Source organism: Gossypium arboreum, chromosome 7 (assembly GCF_025698485.1).
Source record: "Gossypium arboreum isolate Shixiya-1 chromosome 7, ASM2569848v2, whole genome shotgun sequence".
Lineage (NCBI taxonomy): Eukaryota > Viridiplantae > Streptophyta > Magnoliopsida > Malvales > Malvaceae > Gossypium > Gossypium arboreum.
The window spans coordinates 4,926,659-4,943,963 of record NC_069076.1 but is presented as its reverse complement, the minus strand read 5'-3'; the positions used below and the strand labels follow the sequence as shown (position 1 = coordinate 4,943,963).

The 17,305-nt window shown below is 30.8% G+C and overlaps 2 protein-coding genes across 4 annotated transcripts; both read right to left on the bottom strand.

Annotated features, from left to right (window-relative positions):
• Positions 1-176: 176 nt before the first annotated feature.
• On the bottom strand, positions 177-5,476 carry LOC108470781 (uncharacterized). 3 transcript variants are annotated; one of them, XM_017772254.2, is made up of 13 exons: positions 5,290-5,476; positions 5,118-5,181; positions 4,942-5,031; positions 4,759-4,836; positions 4,576-4,650; positions 4,018-4,070; positions 3,382-3,532; positions 2,825-2,935; positions 1,815-1,941; positions 1,602-1,699; positions 874-1,012; positions 518-558; positions 177-431 (listed from the first exon to the last, which is right to left on the bottom strand). In XM_017772254.2, the coding sequence occupies exons 2-13, from the start codon at positions 5,160-5,162 to the stop codon at positions 351-353; spliced, it is 1,089 nt and encodes a 362-aa protein (XP_017627743.1). In that variant the 5' UTR covers positions 5,163-5,181; positions 5,290-5,476; the 3' UTR covers positions 177-350. The 3 variants fall into 3 exon arrangements, with proteins under 3 accessions (XP_017627743.1, XP_017627733.1, XP_017627724.1); XM_017772244.2 differs by having other exon boundaries at positions 518-570; positions 5,118-5,169; positions 5,290-5,475; XM_017772235.2 differs by having other exon boundaries at positions 518-570; positions 5,290-5,472.
• Positions 5,477-16,221: 10,745 nt separating this feature from the next.
• LOC108485393 (uncharacterized) lies at positions 16,222-17,022 on the bottom strand. The gene is made up of 2 exons (XM_017789228.2): positions 16,693-17,022; positions 16,222-16,609 (listed from the first exon to the last, which is right to left on the bottom strand). Exons 1-2 carry the CDS (start codon positions 16,776-16,778, stop codon positions 16,375-16,377), a joined length of 321 nt encoding a protein of 106 aa, XP_017644717.1. The 5' UTR covers positions 16,779-17,022; the 3' UTR covers positions 16,222-16,374.
• Positions 17,023-17,305: the final 283 nt, after the last annotated feature.

Below are 17,305 nucleotides of genomic sequence, written 5' to 3'. Positions count from 1 at the left end.
GTACATTTAGATTTATTTTCTCTATATTATACTCTAGTTTATTCATTTAGTGAAAAGTTAGAAACCTCTTTTGCACATAGTTTTTATCATCTTCAGAGGAGATTTCCACGTAAAATATTTATATTCGATCTTCTCTACTTTTCTCAACATAATATTTGTATATAAATTTTAATAAATTTCAAATATAAAAGGCTCATCACTAAATTTCTAATTTATTGATTTATATTTGTTTTTGTGTCGGCTAAAACAGGCAAATTAATGTTAATCTAGATATCATTTTATCACTGTCAACGTATGAGATAACAAACTTCGCCTACAACATGGAGGTGCCTTGCCTTGTAGGGAACTTTCTATAGGAAGCTCGCTAGACGTGGATCTGTACGGAGAGGAAGTACGGTGCGGGCGCCTAAAGCCCGACAGCCAGTTGCAGCCTGAAATGGAGCATCACATTTGGCTAAACAAGCTTCTCACAGCAATCATTATAAAACCATTAACAAAGAGTAGTAAATCCGTTTACCACTTGAGCTGCAAAGGGCAACATCTTCTCTGGTGGCATGCCTGCACACACAGCTAAAAACAAGAAAAATGAATACTCAATCATCGCCTTCATAATGCCCGAATCAAACAGAAAGTAGTAAGCCAGAGCAGTACAATGCCATCGTATTCCCAGCAATCATATTCTAAAAAATCACTAGGAAAGCACCAAACGCTACCTTAGATACCATTTCACATCTCTTCTAGGTTTATTGCTAGTTAGGGTCTTTTGGGAATAATGGATCCTTGATACTGACACAAATACGAGCACCTAAAGAATAATAGGAGTCTCTCATACCTAATTTAGAAGATAAAAGTACATAGTAGGCTGAAACGTACCATATAATACTGCTCCAATAAATGCATCTCCTGCGCCAGTTGTGTCAACAAGTTCTGATGGTGGGATCTTCTCAGCTGTTCCCACAAATAACCGGCCAGTTATTGTCCCTATCCCATTTGCACTCAACTTGGTTTCCAGCTATACAGACCCCAAACACAAAATTTTCAAATTAAAAGAAAATTGCTCACACCATCTCTAGGAATTTTTATCTAGAAGATGAACAACCAAATTGCATTGTCTACTTGTCAAAGAAAGAAAAGTTGGCGGATATTGCAGGTGATAGGAGAACAATAGAAGTTTAAAAGCCAGAAGTAGCTCGGAACAACTCTTACAACTTAGCTGTCCAAAGAGATAACCTTAACATTCCCTAGTCAATTAGCCTAGTCAAACACATAAAAGACATGATTATTTTTATCTGAAATGATTGTCCAAAATTAGTTGTATTAATAGCAACTTATAAGTGATGAAATCAACAGAGTATCAACTGCCATAGAAGCCAACCCCTGCTAAATAGCAACATCTATTGAAGGCAGATGAACCATAAGTATAGGCTTCCGCTTCCCTTAATTAAGAACTCAAATCTAAAAAAGATTTGAAGCAGTGAAGCTCATGTCGGTCAACAATTCTATCCACACTGGACAGCAGTTTACGAGAGACCCGTTCATAGACTAAACTTTAGTCCTAAGGCCTACACATAAGTTATAAAGTCCTCTGCATTGTATATTACCGATGAAATGCATGTTGGGATGGTCTTGCTGTCATCTTTTATCAGCTTTAATGATTCCAATAAACAGTGAACATCCATTTCTTCAGCATCAGAACCACCTACAATCATGGTAAAAAAACCTGTAAAAAACTGCCAATTCAAATAAATAAAGCACGGTATAAATCTGGTTAAAGGGATATTATGCAACAGCACAATTCCTGCAACTATACTCACCATATACACTTCTTTCTAGCATTATGCATCCCTCTTCCCCCAGTGTCACAACCACAAATTTTAGTTTTGGCAACCTCAAAAGCATGGAAATAAGTGCACTTGGAACCGATGGAGCTTCTGTCCATGCCTGTATCATTGGAAGTTCATAACACATGCCAAAAAATTTAAATAACTTAATAAATTTCCATCCACAATGTTCAACAAAGCATTAAGGTTTTACTTGGTAGGGGGAAAGAAAATCGGAAAGTTGAAAACTCGGAGTAGAAAAATAGAAAAAAAAATATATTCTGTTTCCATTGCTGTGCTTGGTAGGAAAGATGAAAAAATTAAATGAAAAAAAGTGATTTTCTTTCCATTCATTGCTTGGTAGTGTTGAAAATGAAAAGAAATAGAATGGAGCTTTTGAAAAATGCATAACTTTGAACTAACTTGCATCTCTCTCTCATTTTCTCTCCTCATATCATTCCAATTAAGATTAATTGGTTTTATGAATTAGGATGGAAAATGGCCACCTCCCTAATTTTCTTTCCTCTCACTTCTCTTTTCTACCAAGCACACTGAAAATTTATTTTATTTTCACTTTTCCACTCCCTCTTTCCATCCTTCCACTTTTCCACTCAAGCAAGCAACCCCTAAAGGAAGCGGGCCAAAACCATATAATTAGAATGACCAACTAAATTCAAAACTAAAATAAATTTAAGCGATCATGAAAAAAATATTTCATTAAGATAGCAGCAGATGATGTCAGTCATAAAAGATATAAAAGGAGGACCCTGTGGAGGTTGAGTAAGAGCTTATTGTATTTATTTTTGACAAACATTTATCCGAACAGACACTAGACCAAAGTAAGCAAAAAGAACAAAAAGGCATGAGTATTGTAATTTGTAAGCAGAAACAGCACAGTCAATGGCCAAAAGTTACAATGCCAAAAGAAAATGTGAGAGAGGTGATGGTCAAGTGATAGAATGTTCTATGTAAAAGAAGCATATAGTGATGCAAGATCAACTTACTTGTGGAAACTTAGCTGAGCATATAGCATAAGTAGCAAAATCCAGAAGATCATCTAAACCTTCCCTTTCCCTTTCAGCCTCAACTAATATAGGTATATTCTTGCGAGCAGCCTGTACTGAAAATAGCCAAAAAGAAATGCTATTGACTTGCTATTTATTGATATTAATCTTAATGAGGAATGTAGAGGAAGAGTATAATGTTTTAGCAATTACAATGTCAAATTGCCAACATCATAATATGCCATAGGTTGAAGCTAAAGCTAATCACAGAACATAAAATAACAAAGTTCCAATGAACTTGGTCCTGTTTTAAGTTTTCAATCAAAATACCAGTTGCTCACAAGCCTGTGGGCAGCCTAACAGTTGCAAAACAAACTCTTCGCTTCTAGTAGTTTTTCAAGAAAGGAACCAAGATAATCACCATAAATGAGTTTGAACTTTAGAACAACGAAGATACATTAGTTTAAATCAAATCAAACTGCCAACCATGCAAAATCTCATGGCTTCACCTACCTCGATACTACAAGCATACGCAGAATAAGAAAATAAAAGTTTACCTCTTTTGCAACAACTAAAGCAGTTTCATGATGTCTTCCATCAAAGTAGACCATATTTACTCCATCCAATGCAGATAATAAACTTGACTGAGAAAGTTCCTCCGGTATCAGGGGTGGATAACCAGGGGTGTGGATACATGTGCGGGTGTTCCTGAATTTATTATTTGATACATGAGTATTCACTTCAAACCATAATGAGGAATAATTTTATCATAATATGCACTTTGACTGAATTAAACCAGTCAGCAAACATCCTGATTTTATGTTCATTTTGGTAACCTAAGCAACAATTTTCTCTCTTCTTTTTTGCTATTCTTGTTACGAGTATAAGATCACAGCTTCCCTCCACACCCAAAGAAAATGTAAATAAATTGAAAGTACAATTTTAATTTAAACATTATTGCAAAGAAAGGAGTGCAGGATCTGATCAGAACAGAATTTAGCCATCTAGCCACTCTGCCGAATACAATTTTCAGTGCTGTAAGCCTAATATGGATGGATTGCAAAGAGGGGATTTTCAGGAAAACACACTGCTTACTGAAAGGATAACTTATAATCCAACACTGGGAATAAACCAATAAAGGTAGGACATTGGAATATACAGAATGTCACAGCAATCTAAATCTAAGTGCTTACGTTTGGCTGTCAACGATAACATAAGTAAATGATGAATTACCCTCCTCAGAAACCTGAAAGCAACAAAATTAAGTTAGAGAAGGAGAGTGTTTAGGTTGTAATGCAACATGTAAGAGAGTAAAAGATGTACGATACAATAAAAGCTGGCAAAGGCTACTGTATGGAATTATCTGATAATAAAGATTTCACACTTTAATATTCAAGGGACCAAAAACTTGTTCATATGAACCAAGGAAATAGCAAAGATCTGCTTTGCTCACCAAGAAACAGTTCCATAGGGGATGCTATGTACATGTACTTCCCAAACTAAAAATGATAAACACATCTCTTCACAGGTCTGAGTTCCTAGGTTATATCCTTGCCTTAGGAAAGTTAAGATAGCATACTTGAATGAACAATATACATTTATAGAAAATCTTATTCTAGAATGAAACAGAGCCAAATAAATGAGTGAAACAAATCCTCAAAGCAAATAAGCTTCAAAACCAATCAAGATAATAGCAGGCCAAAGGTCTCTCCCAAAACTAAGAACCATAAATAATCTCATAAAAGGCTTACAATAAAGAATGAAGTGTCGACTCCATCAGCTTCAAGCTCCTCCAATATGCCCTTGCCATGAGAATCATTGGAAACCTAATGAATTATATGATGCCACAAATATGTGATCTCAGTCAATAGTAGAGTTTTACAGAAGGAAGTAAATTGAGAAAGAAAGAGAGAAAGTGCAAAGATATGTAAGACCTTGGAAATTAAACGTGGGTTTAATCCCAAACGAGCAGCACAGGTTGAGGCATTTCCAGCATTCCCACCTCCTTGAACCTAATAAAACAAATGCCATAATTTGTCAACTAATGGTAGTCAATGCATACAAAGAAATAGAATTTCAAAATGAAAAAAAGAAAAAGGAAAAGAAAGAAGAAGAACCTTCAAGCTAGTGCTTCTGATTTTGTCATCTGGATTAGGAAAAGAAGCCACAGTGGCCAAGAAATCAACTGCGACTTGCCCACAGCCTAGCTGTTGATTGTGTTGTACAAAGTTCAAAAACACATAGTCAATTTGTATTCTAAAGGCTAATGCTTAACAAAAGGAAAAAAACGTACAACGATACGGTTTTGGGGAAGAGGTGGAAGCGAGTCGGATGACATTTAGGCCCTGAAAATTTTCCTTTCCAAGAGAGATAGTTTATGAATAAAGCATGCAAGGATTGATGAAAATAACATATAATGAAGAAAATGAAGGGGAGGAGAGAGAGAGAGAGAGAGCGGAGGAAACCTGGTAGAGAGAGACAAAATTGAGAGATACGTAAGTGGGGATTGGTGAGAGTGATGAAAGCACATGGTGTCTTTTTGTTTATTTTAATGGCGTGAACTACAATGTGAAGTGGCGCTAGGTGCCAGCTGAAAATGGATAGACTACAGAGAGATACTGTAGTGAGTACTGGGCTATTTGACCTATCTCACCCAAAAAAAAAAAAATCGGTTCAAAAATAATCATTTAAATCATCTAAAATCAACAATAAAATTGAATTGTGGATATAAATGGTGGACATTTATGTATTTTTTAAAAATTATATTATATTGATATATATGTTATATATGTTATACTGATGACAAATATCTATTTATTTGAATAAAAAAAAGTTGTAAGTATTGAGATATAGATGGCCAATACCTCTTTATTTGATTAAATTTTTTTAAGGTATTGGGACATTGATGATTTACACCTTTTTATCAGATAAAAAAATGTTTTTGGGTTGTGGTCTGTGCATGGCTAGCACCCCAGTAGTCTATATATATATGGATGCTCTTTGAGTTGTATTATTGTAACTAGAGGGAAAAAATTTGTTGAAAGTATCCTATTGAATAAAAGGCTATTATAGTTACTCATCATCGAAAAAGCAAATAATTTATTGCAGGTTGTTAACCCGTCTTAAATTATTTTCTTATTTGATGAGGAATAACTGTAATTGTTTGATTTGGATGGTCAATATTCCTTTATCTGATAAAGAAAAAAAATTTTAGAGAATATCCTGTTGAAGAAAAGGCTATTATAGTTACTCGTCATTAAACAAGCAAACAATTTATTGCCTGAGAAAATTTATGAAAGGTTGATTGTTTGCTTATCCAATGACGAGTAACTGTAATTGCTGTTGAAAAATTTAGACATCACATAAGGATAATTACATGTTATTATTTACTATCATGATAGTTTAGCCCAAATTAAAAGTGATCTAATTTGGTTAAAATTTTATTGGGCTTTTAATTATTAAATAAAGTATGGGTCAAATATGTGTAGATACTTTTCTAATCAAATTCTAATTAATGATAGGCTAATTAGAATTTGATTAGAACTAATATGCTAAGGTTATAAATATTAGGGTTATGGTCCCCAAATTATACACAAGATATCTTTTCTAATATCCCATCATTAGGAAAGAGAGAGCACATATTCTCTGAATTTCTTGTGTGTTAATTTGGAAGATCAAATCCCCAAGTCCCAGAAAGTTTCAAGGAATCCATGGATTCAGGTACGCTTCCGCATCTAGTTTTGTTCTTGATTTATTCTTAATGATTTGACATAACAGATCCTGGTTTATTAAGTTATATTGTAGATTTATTTTATAAATTCTAACACGTGGCATCCGAGCCTCGTCATATCGAATCATTGGGAATTGATTCAAGTTCTTCATTTGAATAATTGATTCTTGAAATTTTATGGATTTTATATTTTAATTATATATTATGTTGAATCTTTAAGATTCTCGATAAATTTTAGGTTTTGATTCTTTAAATAAAGTTTTATGATTTTATAAATATAATCTAGTTTAATATTTGCATATGCTATTCGAAAGATGAATGTTCATTTATTTATTTGATAAAAATTGATTTGTGAGATTTTTTATCTTCTTTTCACACAATTATTTTATAATTTTTGGTTAAAGTCATTATTAATTTAAAATTACAGACTTACAACTTTTTACAATTGAAGAATTTCAATTAAGTTGTATAATTGGTTTTGAAAGTTAATTCACTTGATAATCGAATAAATGAATGTTGGTAAGATATATTCTTTTTCGCACTATTTATTTTAAATTTTCTGTTTGTAGTTGAACATATATGGAATCATCATCCTTTATCTTTATTTATGATGAATTATATTCACCATTGAATTCAATTATATATCTGAATGATTACTTTTGGTTTCTTTTATAATTATTTTATGTAAGTTTTAGTCTTTATGGAATTTGACTAAAATTAAAATATTTGGGATTATTTTAAATATGGTGGCTATGAATTTTCATATGTAATTGCCCATATAAAGACTTTTATATAATTAGGATTCTTCTTATAATTTGTGGTTATGGATTTTTTTAAGTATTTGTGCATATAAAGAAGTTTTATGATTTTTTTAGTCATAAATATAAATTTGAGTTTACATAAAATATGTAAGGCAAGCCAATATTATTTTTATATTTGTGTGTATATATATTATATGCATATCAATGATTTTGAGGATTAATGTATGATTATAGTTTGTGTGAACAGACGTTTAACCATTATTCAATAAGATATCTTTTATAGTTTAATTGGTGAAATTAAGTTTTGATGGATATCATTGAAGTTAATTTTTTATTTTTATTTTGTTATGGTTATATATTCAATTTTATGGGTGCTTTGGTGCAAATTCATGTCAACTATATACATATTTAAATATTTTGATTTTAAATTTGGTTATATAATCTTTAGATCGACATCTTATGATTCCAAATATTTGGTTAAATTATGATGATATGGTTTATTGTATGAATTGTGGGATATGTCAGCTATTATGATTTTGTTTTTTAAGATTTATTGGCTTGAAAATATTTTTTAAGTATTTATGTGAATATCTGTTTAATTATAAATACAACTTTGGATTTACATGGTAAATTCAGGGTAAGTTTTTCTATTGGATTATGAATACATGTATATGCGTGAATTGTTTTGGTGTTTTCATCCATGCCAAAATTATGAATACATGTGCTTGTTAATTATTTGGCTTTGAACCACTACTTTATTTCTGTTTGGTTTTGATATATGATTTTGGAACAAAAAAAAAAAGATGGAAATAGTCAAAAAAAATTAAGGTTTTTGGTTTTTTTTATTACATTATTAAGACAAACTTATTTTGGGTTATTTCAGAGTATATAAAGCAATAAAAAATTAGTTTTGACATTTGACTATTGGGGAAATTTAAATTTGAATATTGGTATATTTATATATATTTTAAAACAACTTAATTGAAGCAAAAAGTCACCAAAGTGATGATTTTTTTGTATAAATTATTTTATTTTAAAATATAAAGTTTGTGTGCATGTAACTTAAGTTATGTTAATTGGCCCAAGTGAAGGTTAATAATATTACATGTGCAACTATGGTGATAAACATGTAACGGTTATTCGGTTTTATATGTGAGTAATAAATTGGCCTAAAGGAAGATTTATTATTCGACATGCTCTTATTGTCAATGTTTGATTACTACACCAAGATATCACTTACAAATTAATATTTTGTCCAAAGATGAAATATTAGTGGAGTGTCTGATATCTTAAGATGAGGTTTACCTTTATTCAAATTATTTTGGTTTAAATTTGAAGTCTTATGTGAAGTTGTTTATGGTTTATGATTTATTCAACTATTATTATATTTGCCAACATCATTGTATGTTGTTTTGGGATAAATATATATGTATATATATATATATATAAATATTTATTATTATCTTTTAATTTGATTGAAAGATGAAATTAAGGTAAACATTTTGAAACAAATAAATTCAGATTTTGGCTTTTAATTAAGGATGTCTAATATTTTAAATAAATTAGTTGAAACAAAATGCCATAAAGTGACCTCTTTTGTGTAGATTAGTTTATTTGAAATATTAAGATGATTATATGTTTTGTGATTCATGCGTTTATTAATTTACCCAAAGGTAAGTTAATATTTGGCAGGATTACAACGACATCTGTGGTGATAAATGTGTGACAATTATAAGGTATTTTATGTGAGCAATAAGCTAGTCCAAAGATTAATTCATTGTTTGACATAGTTTATTGTCAATGTTTGATTGCTACAATAAAAGTACCGCTTACTGTTAATATTACTGTCCAAAGACTTGATATTAATGTTGTGTTTGGTATCTTGAGATGGGATTAGCCATTATCCTGAATTTATTATTTACTATGAATATTAATGTGAGCTTATTTTTATTTATTTTATTTTTTGTTCTATATTCAGCTAATTCATATTCTACTGCCACAATATCTGCTAATATAAATTCTATACCCATACTTAATGGGGCTAATTTCAATGAATGGAAAAGGCACTTACTTGTAGTGCTTGGCTATATAAACATAGACCTTGCACTAAAGGAAGAACTACTTGCACCTCTCACTGCGGAAAGCACCCCCTATGTTAAAAGGGATTTTGAGAGGTGGAATCGTTTAAATTGCATGAGTCTAATGATCATGAAGCACAACATTTTAGAAGCCTTTAAGGGCACAGAATCTGAAAAGATTACTCAGGCCAAGGTTTCCTTGATGAAATTGAGAAACGTTTTGCTAAAAAAAATAATAAGGTTGAAGTGACATCACTTATGACTTCTTTGATGTCTGTAAAGTTAAGGGTTAAGGAAATTCTGAGCAATCTAAGGGCTATGAATTTTATGATCCCACAATTAGGAATATTTTTCAGACAAGAATTGCAACATTCTTTGAGGATGTTGAGTTTGGGGGGAGAAATAAGGTTAGAAACATTGCTTTTGAGGAGGAATTGGATTCTAACTCAGTTCCTACTATCACTTTTGATGATGTTTAGACTCTCATACCTATCATTGATTAAGAAGTGAATCTAGAACCTCAATAAGACAATGTTAAACAACTCCCTATTCAAGATGAAGTAATTGTTCCAGAAGAACAAACTCAACAACCTCAAGAATGAATGTCATTAAAAGGGTCCACTAGAGAAAGGGTTATAATGGCTTTAGTGGAATATTTTGACCTTAAGCTACATCAGATGAATATCAAGTTAATGGTTTCTCAATGGTAACATCGATCATACATTTATATGGTGCAATTAGAAAACTTTGTGTCTGATGATACAAAAGTAATGATTTGCAAATTAAAGAACTTCATCTATGGGCTTAAGTAGACTTCTCGTCAATAATATTACAAAATTTACCAAATGATTATCTCATTCGGTTTAGAGATGAATTTTGTTGATAATCGTTTATACCATAAGTTTAGTGGGAGTAAAGTTTTATATTTGGTTTTATATGTTAAAGTTTTATATTTGGTTTTATATGTTAATGACATATTGCTTGTCAATAATAAGTATAGCCTCAATTAATGCCCTAAGAATGATATTAAGATTACAAAAATGCATTAGATTTTTTACATTTTAGCAGTGGAAAGTCTAATGTATGTTCAGGTTTGTATACATTGGAATCTTGTATACACTATTGGGATGTTAGGCAGATATTTTAAGTAACCCTGGTTTGGACCATTAGATAGCATCCAAGAGGGTTATAAGGTATTTTCAAAGAACAAAAAATTACATGCTCACATATTGGAGGTCTAATCAGTTAGAGATCATCAGGTATATAGACTCCGATTTTGATGGAATATAGATACAAGATTTTGTCACTAAGGTGCAAATTGTGAAAACAAATTGCAGTCTTTTATTCTAATAGCAACAGAACACATTAAAGTCAAAACACATAGACTTTAAGTTCCTGGTTGTTAAAGTGAAAGTTCAGAGTGGTTACGTGCTTATAAAGCATATTAGGACAAACTCCATGATTGCGGATCCGCTTACTAAGGAACTACACCTAAGATTTTATAAGAGCACATTGCTCATATGGGTATAATGTCATTTAAAGGATATTTGGTTTTAGTGGGAGTTTGTAGTTTTAAATGCTTTTATGTTATAGATACATTTTCAGTTATTTCAGTTTAAAGATAATAAGTTTATTTTCTGCAGAAATAAAGTTTATTTGGTTTATTCACACTCTGATTTTGGTAAGATTTGATCTCACTAAGAAGGACCAGTTGGAAATAGACATGTTTGGATCATATTGCATGTAATTTCCATGCTACACATCCATACTTGATCTATGTCATTTGGTTGTGTTAATATATATGATCATGGATGGATTTAGTTACGATATTTGTAATGAAAGTCGCCTTGGTTCTATGTTAACATAATTAATGGACGAGATTGTACGGAATGCCTTTTGGATATGATAGTAAAATTTTGAGCTCATAAGGTTATATAATGACATATAATTATAAAGTAATTAGTATATATATGTGGTCCAAGTGGGAGATTGTTGGAAAATTTGGACATCACATATATAATAAGGATAATTACATGTTATTATTTACTATCATGATAGTTTAGCCCAAATTAAAAGTGATTTAATTTGGTTAGAATTTTATTGGGCTTTTAATTATTAAATAAAGTATAGGTCAAATATGTGTAGATACTCTTCTAATCAAATTCTAATTAATAATGGGCTAATTAGAATTTGATTAGAAATAATGTGCTAAGGTTATAAATATTAGGGTTATGGTCCCCAAATTGTACACGAGATATCTTTTCTAATATCACATCATTAGGAAAGAGAGAGCATATATTCTTTGAATTTCTTGTGTGCTAATTTGGAAGATCAAATCCCCAAGTCCCAGAAAGTTTCAAGGAATCCATGGATTCAGGTACGCTTCCGCATCTAGTTTTGTTCTTGATTTATTCTTAATGATTTGACATGACAGATCTTGGTTTATTAAGTTATATTGTAGATTTATTTTATAAATTCTAACAATTGCTTCATGTGATGTAGTGGATCCCCTAATTATCTGGGGAGTGTACCATCAATTGGAGGTATGGGTTTTCGAGGTTGAATTATATATTGTCATGCGTTAACGGAGTTGAATTATATACTGTCACATGAATCATAAAGGTTATGCCATCAAAGGGCAGAGATACCGGTTATGGTTTACAAAAAATGGCGGGCGAACATGGTCAATATTATTAAATGCAATGTAGACCTGATTCAAGCAGAAGATGACTAATTGTGGAGAAATTAGTATTGAAAATTTTCTTATTATTTTTGTATCTGTAATTCAATTTTTATTTGTATTATTAGTTGGAATTTTTTTTCGTATGTTAGTTGTCTACAATATTCGTATATCAATTGGGCTTCGTATATCAACAGTCTTAAAATATTTATATTTTTTTGTATTTGTAAATCAATTTTGGTCTGTATTATTTGTTGGTCGAATTTTATATTTTCGTATATAGTAGTCTAAAATGTTCGTATTTTTTTGTATCTGTAAAACATTTTTGTTCCATATTATTATTTGTTTGAATTTTATATTTTTGTACTTAATATTTTGTACTCATCTATGCAAACAAATAATTATGTTAAAAATTCATGTTTCATTTTGCAAAAATAGTTACAAAGTAAACAATTACAAAGAATCAAAATTGTATGGACCTAGGCGTTGTCCCATACCCCAGCGTGTAACGATCTGGCTACCTCCACCGGCAAGGGGGTGCACCTTAATGTGGCGATTGATAATTACTCATGCCGACCTCCAGTGTTCCTACCGGTGTACTAAGGAAAGTGGAAAAATTGTACGCCCTATCATCGGGGATGATGAGGCATTGCAATACTGAAGGTGTTGAGCCAAAAATATCCTCAATGGTAGGTGAGCACGCACTATATCTTAATATTGGGGGAACTCGCATGCATGCGCGGCATCAGGATCTACGTCAGACATGAAGGCCCCTAAATTACGTGTTCTTGGCCGAATGGGGTGCACATATTCACCCTCCACCACGTCTTCATCGTCTATGTCTTCAGGGATCTCATCTAAACCGGGCTTACTAAAATCTTCATTATCATGGTGGGACTGATCTTCATTATTGGACCCTTCATCATCATCTTCTACAGTGTCCAACACCTCTGGATGAATATTTAGACAAGAACACAAGATCGAGATGTTATATGAACATCCACCGTAGTTTGGATATTCGGGAGTTTGTAGTGACCCTTCATAGCCTGATTGATCTTCTCAGCAGACATTAAGATCAAAATCAAATCCATGACACTGATTTACTAGAATTACAATTGAACGGGTTTCGGATCAACTATCTCTGCGAACAACTCAATTGTACTAAGATTCTCTATCTCAACGGGGCAATAAATTGATATCATTGTCCCTATATCATCATCATCTTCAAGCTCAATTTCTGAGAACTTGAGCGGATTTATTGAAATAAAAAATTTGTAAAATAATCTTAACATTTGCTTCCCACAACGGGTAGCTATTTTTATATTGATCTTCTGTTTCAAATCCACCAGCAAAACACACTTGTTGAATCTCATTCTGATTTTTTAGCAACTTTGAAAAACACAATCTCCTTCAATTGTATTTATCATTTCTCTATCAAAATGAACATACACTAAAAAAATTTGGGAACTCGTCTTCAAAAATATCTACTTCCTCCTTAACAAACAAAACACTAATATGCTTAATTTTGAGTTTCAACTAATAAAGCCAACAAAAAATTCAAATGGAAGACAAAAAACAGTGTCAGGTAATGGAAGTTCGACACCCAAAAATAATATTTTTTTCGAAATACAAAAGGGGTGCCAGCTATGCACTGGCCACAACCCCAAATTTTTTTATCTGATAAAGGAGTGTTGGCCATCAGTGTCCCAATACCTTCAAATTTTTTTAATTCTGGAAAAGAGGTTCCAGCCATTAGTGTCCCAGCTCTCAATTTTTTTTTAATTAGATAAAGGGATGTCAGCCATCAGCATCCCAGCACCCCAAATTTTTTTCAAATAAAGGGGTGACGGCATCAGTGTCACGACACTTCAATTTTTTTAAAAACATACCAGTATGATACAGTTTGAAAAAAAAATACATGAGTGTTAGTCGCCTGACGTCCAAAACCCAAAAAATTATTATTTTTACCTCCCTGACACAAGATATAATGTGAGTGTTAGCAATCTAGTGTCCACAACCCAATTCTACTATTCATTTGAAGACATCTAGATAATTGTTTTTAAATTATGATCATTTATATAAATATTTATTTTTTGGGGTCAGATAAGTAAAATAACCTAAGTCCTACCTTATTAGAGTCTCTCGGGCTTGAGTTGGATTTCACTAGTTGCTTGAAAATGGTTTCAAACTTTGACCTAGAAGCCATTTAAGCAGAAGGAAATGTTATAAACTTAGATTATATCATTTAAGCCATGAATTAACAAATTTTTTTATAGGTTTGATTTTTTTTCCCGGAGTTAATATTGAATTTGGTAATTAATTTTATATTGGGTCTAAATTTTAAGATTTTTAAGGATTAATTTTAAAAAAATTCAAGACCCAATGTGAGAATAATTGTCAATTTTAGTGTCCTTAGATAAAAAATTTCATGCCACAATATGAAAAAAAAATGTCAAATTCAAAGTCTAATTTTGATTTTAAAAATCCAAACTCCAATATAAAAAAGTTGTGAAATTCAAGTCCCAAAATGATAATAATAAATTATTAGATTTTTTAATTTAACTTTCCTTAATGAAAAAAAAGGAAAATAAAAATATGAGTTATGGTTAAAATGAAATGATCTTAATCACCTTGAGTATGAAATTTAATCCCTTGATTTTTATCAAATGATGATCTTCGTTGTTAGAAATATGATGAAGATGATGATCATTCAAGAGTTAAAAAATTCAGTTTATATTTTAATTTCTATTTTATTAATTTAATTTTAAAAATAAAATATTTTAAATTAATTATAAAGAGGTCCATAATTATTAGTCAAAAGTCAACAAAATGTGTATTGTGTTATCATTTAATCTGTTAATATGTCACATCAACAATTAATTAGAAAGAAACGAAATATTTTAACGAGAGTGACTAATTTTAATAACTATTTTATCTGGAGTGATTAATTAAATTAAAAAATTAGAGTGACCAAAATAGGATAATCTGTATTTTAGAATAACTTTCAGTGTAAGTTATCCTAAAACTTTTAATAAATAATTATTTTTATATTTTCAAATTGAAATTTTAAAATAATAAAAGTAACTACTTTCTACTAAATCTGTCCATGAGTCGGATTACTCAAAAAGTAGAAGAATTTGAGTAAAAATATAGACTTAAAAAATAAACTTGGACAAAAAAATAATACCCGTTTAGAAAATGAGTCGAGTCTCAGATAACGCTTTTTTGACCCGAGCCCGGCCCGAATATGCAAAATAAAAATATTGCAATTGTTTTCTCTTTTTTTTTTTTACTTTTTTTATTTTGCTGATATTTTCTTGTTATTTTTTTCACTATTTTGCTACTATTTCACAATTATATTGTTACTATTTTGTTGTTATTATTTGAATATTATATAACTCTTGTTTTATTATTAATTTTGTTACTATTTTAGAGACATTTTGCTTGTTAAATTGTATATATCTTAGTGTTATTTAAATATACATATTTTTTAAAAATTTATTTTCAATCTGTTAAAAATATTTATTTCAATGTTTTTATGTATTATATATATTTTAAAAATAATATAAAAAATTAATACAAACGGATCGGTGGAGCCTAAATTTTAATATTTTTATTTAGGTCAGACTTAAATTAAATTTTAATTCTATTTTTCAAGCTAAATTAAACCCGAGCCTAATAAACAGGCCTAAAATTTTAGATAAACCCAACTCAAACTTATATCCAACCTATAAATACCTCTACTTTCTAATTTCTTCGTAGACTTTTCCTTTTAAAATAATTATACACATTTTTATTACTTGATTAATAAATTAATTAATTTTAATAACATCTTTTCATTTTCATCGAAGTATTCATTATGCGATAAACAAAAATATCAAAGATTGACCAGTCAAAGGAAACATTTAAAGCTTATTTAAAGACTCAAAAAGAAGATTTGAATGAGACATAAATTGACTAGGTGCTTCCCTTCCTTTCTCAAAAATATCTTTTCTTACCAATTTCTAACTCTTCCTCTTTAATGTGGACATTTGTTCTTCAACATTTGATTGAGTGATAACTCAAATAAGTATTATTGCCCATTTAAAAACACTTAATTTTAAATATGTTAAAATATATTATTCTTTTATTTATAAGTTAAAAAAACATTATCTAATTATTTCATAAAATATATTAATTTTTAATAATATAAATACAAGCTTAAATTAAAAAGAAAAGAGAAGAAATTAATTTGCACTAGTAATTAACAAAAAAGAATTTGAAAGAATGAGTGAAGATATAGCAGAAGGATGATTATATTACTAACGGGAAGAAGAAGGAGGTGGTGAAGAAGACTCGAATTTATAGTGTTTATCAACAGCAACAGAGACATCCCAAGTGCAACTAAGACCTTTAGGGATAGTAACAAGATCTCCTGCACCAAACTCTACAAACTCTGCCGAACCTTTTGGGTATACCCTCACTTTCCCTTTCAGCAAATAACATGTTTCCTCTGCATCAAACTTCAACTGGTATTTCCCAGGTGAGCAACCCCATCTATTTCCAAAAACGCAAACACCCTTTTTTAGCCTTTTCAATCACACGACATAAACAAACAAAAGAGAGAAAAAAGAGCTTACTTGGGCCAACACTTGATGTTAAGCTCTGAAAGCTTAGATTCTGAAGGGTTTTTCTCCACAACAATCCTTAGGTTATTATCAGCCATGGATGAAATTATGGATTTGAGGTTTGATAGGGGCAGTGAAAAGGGTGTATATATATAGGGCAAAACAGAGGGTTTTGGTTAAAGGGTAGGCAGTGCAGAGAAGCAGAAGATGGTTATTGGTATGCCTGCCTCATAATTAACATTTTGACTTTATTTGCCATTGGTTTTTGGCTATTATGTCATTTTCATGAGGAAAATAATATAAGTTAAACCGACCCTCTTTACCTCCCTTTGCCCCTTATCTCACAATGCTTCCACTTCTATTTCTTTTCAAGGATGTTCAAAATAGGAAATGTTCAAAGCAAAGGGTTTCATTTCCCACCGCCAAAACTAAATGAAATTATGACCTTCCCACCTTCTTCTTTGTTTTGCAAATCTATAATTCCACTTTTTTAATCTTTTCTATTTCAATATTTGCTACTTTTACTAGGTAATTAAATTAAATTATAAAGTAAATTAGTCATTTCTATTAAAATTTTTATCTATTTGTATCATTAAAATTTAGAATAACTAAATAGTGACATATG

What these genes read in the sequence shown, in the direction of transcription:
- LOC108485393 (XM_017789228.2), bottom strand. Translation starts at nt 16,778, where the DNA reads ATGGCTGATAATAACCTAAGGATTGTTGTGGAGAAAAACCCTTCAGAA. An exon ending in AACATCAAGTGTTGGCCCAA is followed by an intron (nt 16,610 to 16,692) that starts GTAAGCTCTTTT and finishes TTTTGGAAATAG; the next exon opens with ATGGGGTTGCTCACCTGGGA.
- LOC108470781 (XM_017772244.2), bottom strand. Translation starts at nt 5,162, where the DNA reads ATGTCATCCGACTCGCTTCCACCTCTTCCCCAAAACCGTATCGTT. An exon ending in ACCCACGTTTAATTTCCAAG is followed by an intron (nt 4,651 to 4,758) that starts GTCTTACATATC and finishes ATAATTCATTAG; the next exon opens with GTTTCCAATGATTCTCATGG. An exon ending in TCCCAACATGCATTTCATCG is followed by an intron (nt 1,013 to 1,601) that starts GTAATATACAAT and finishes GGGTCTGTATAG; the next exon opens with CTGGAAACCAAGTTGAGTGC.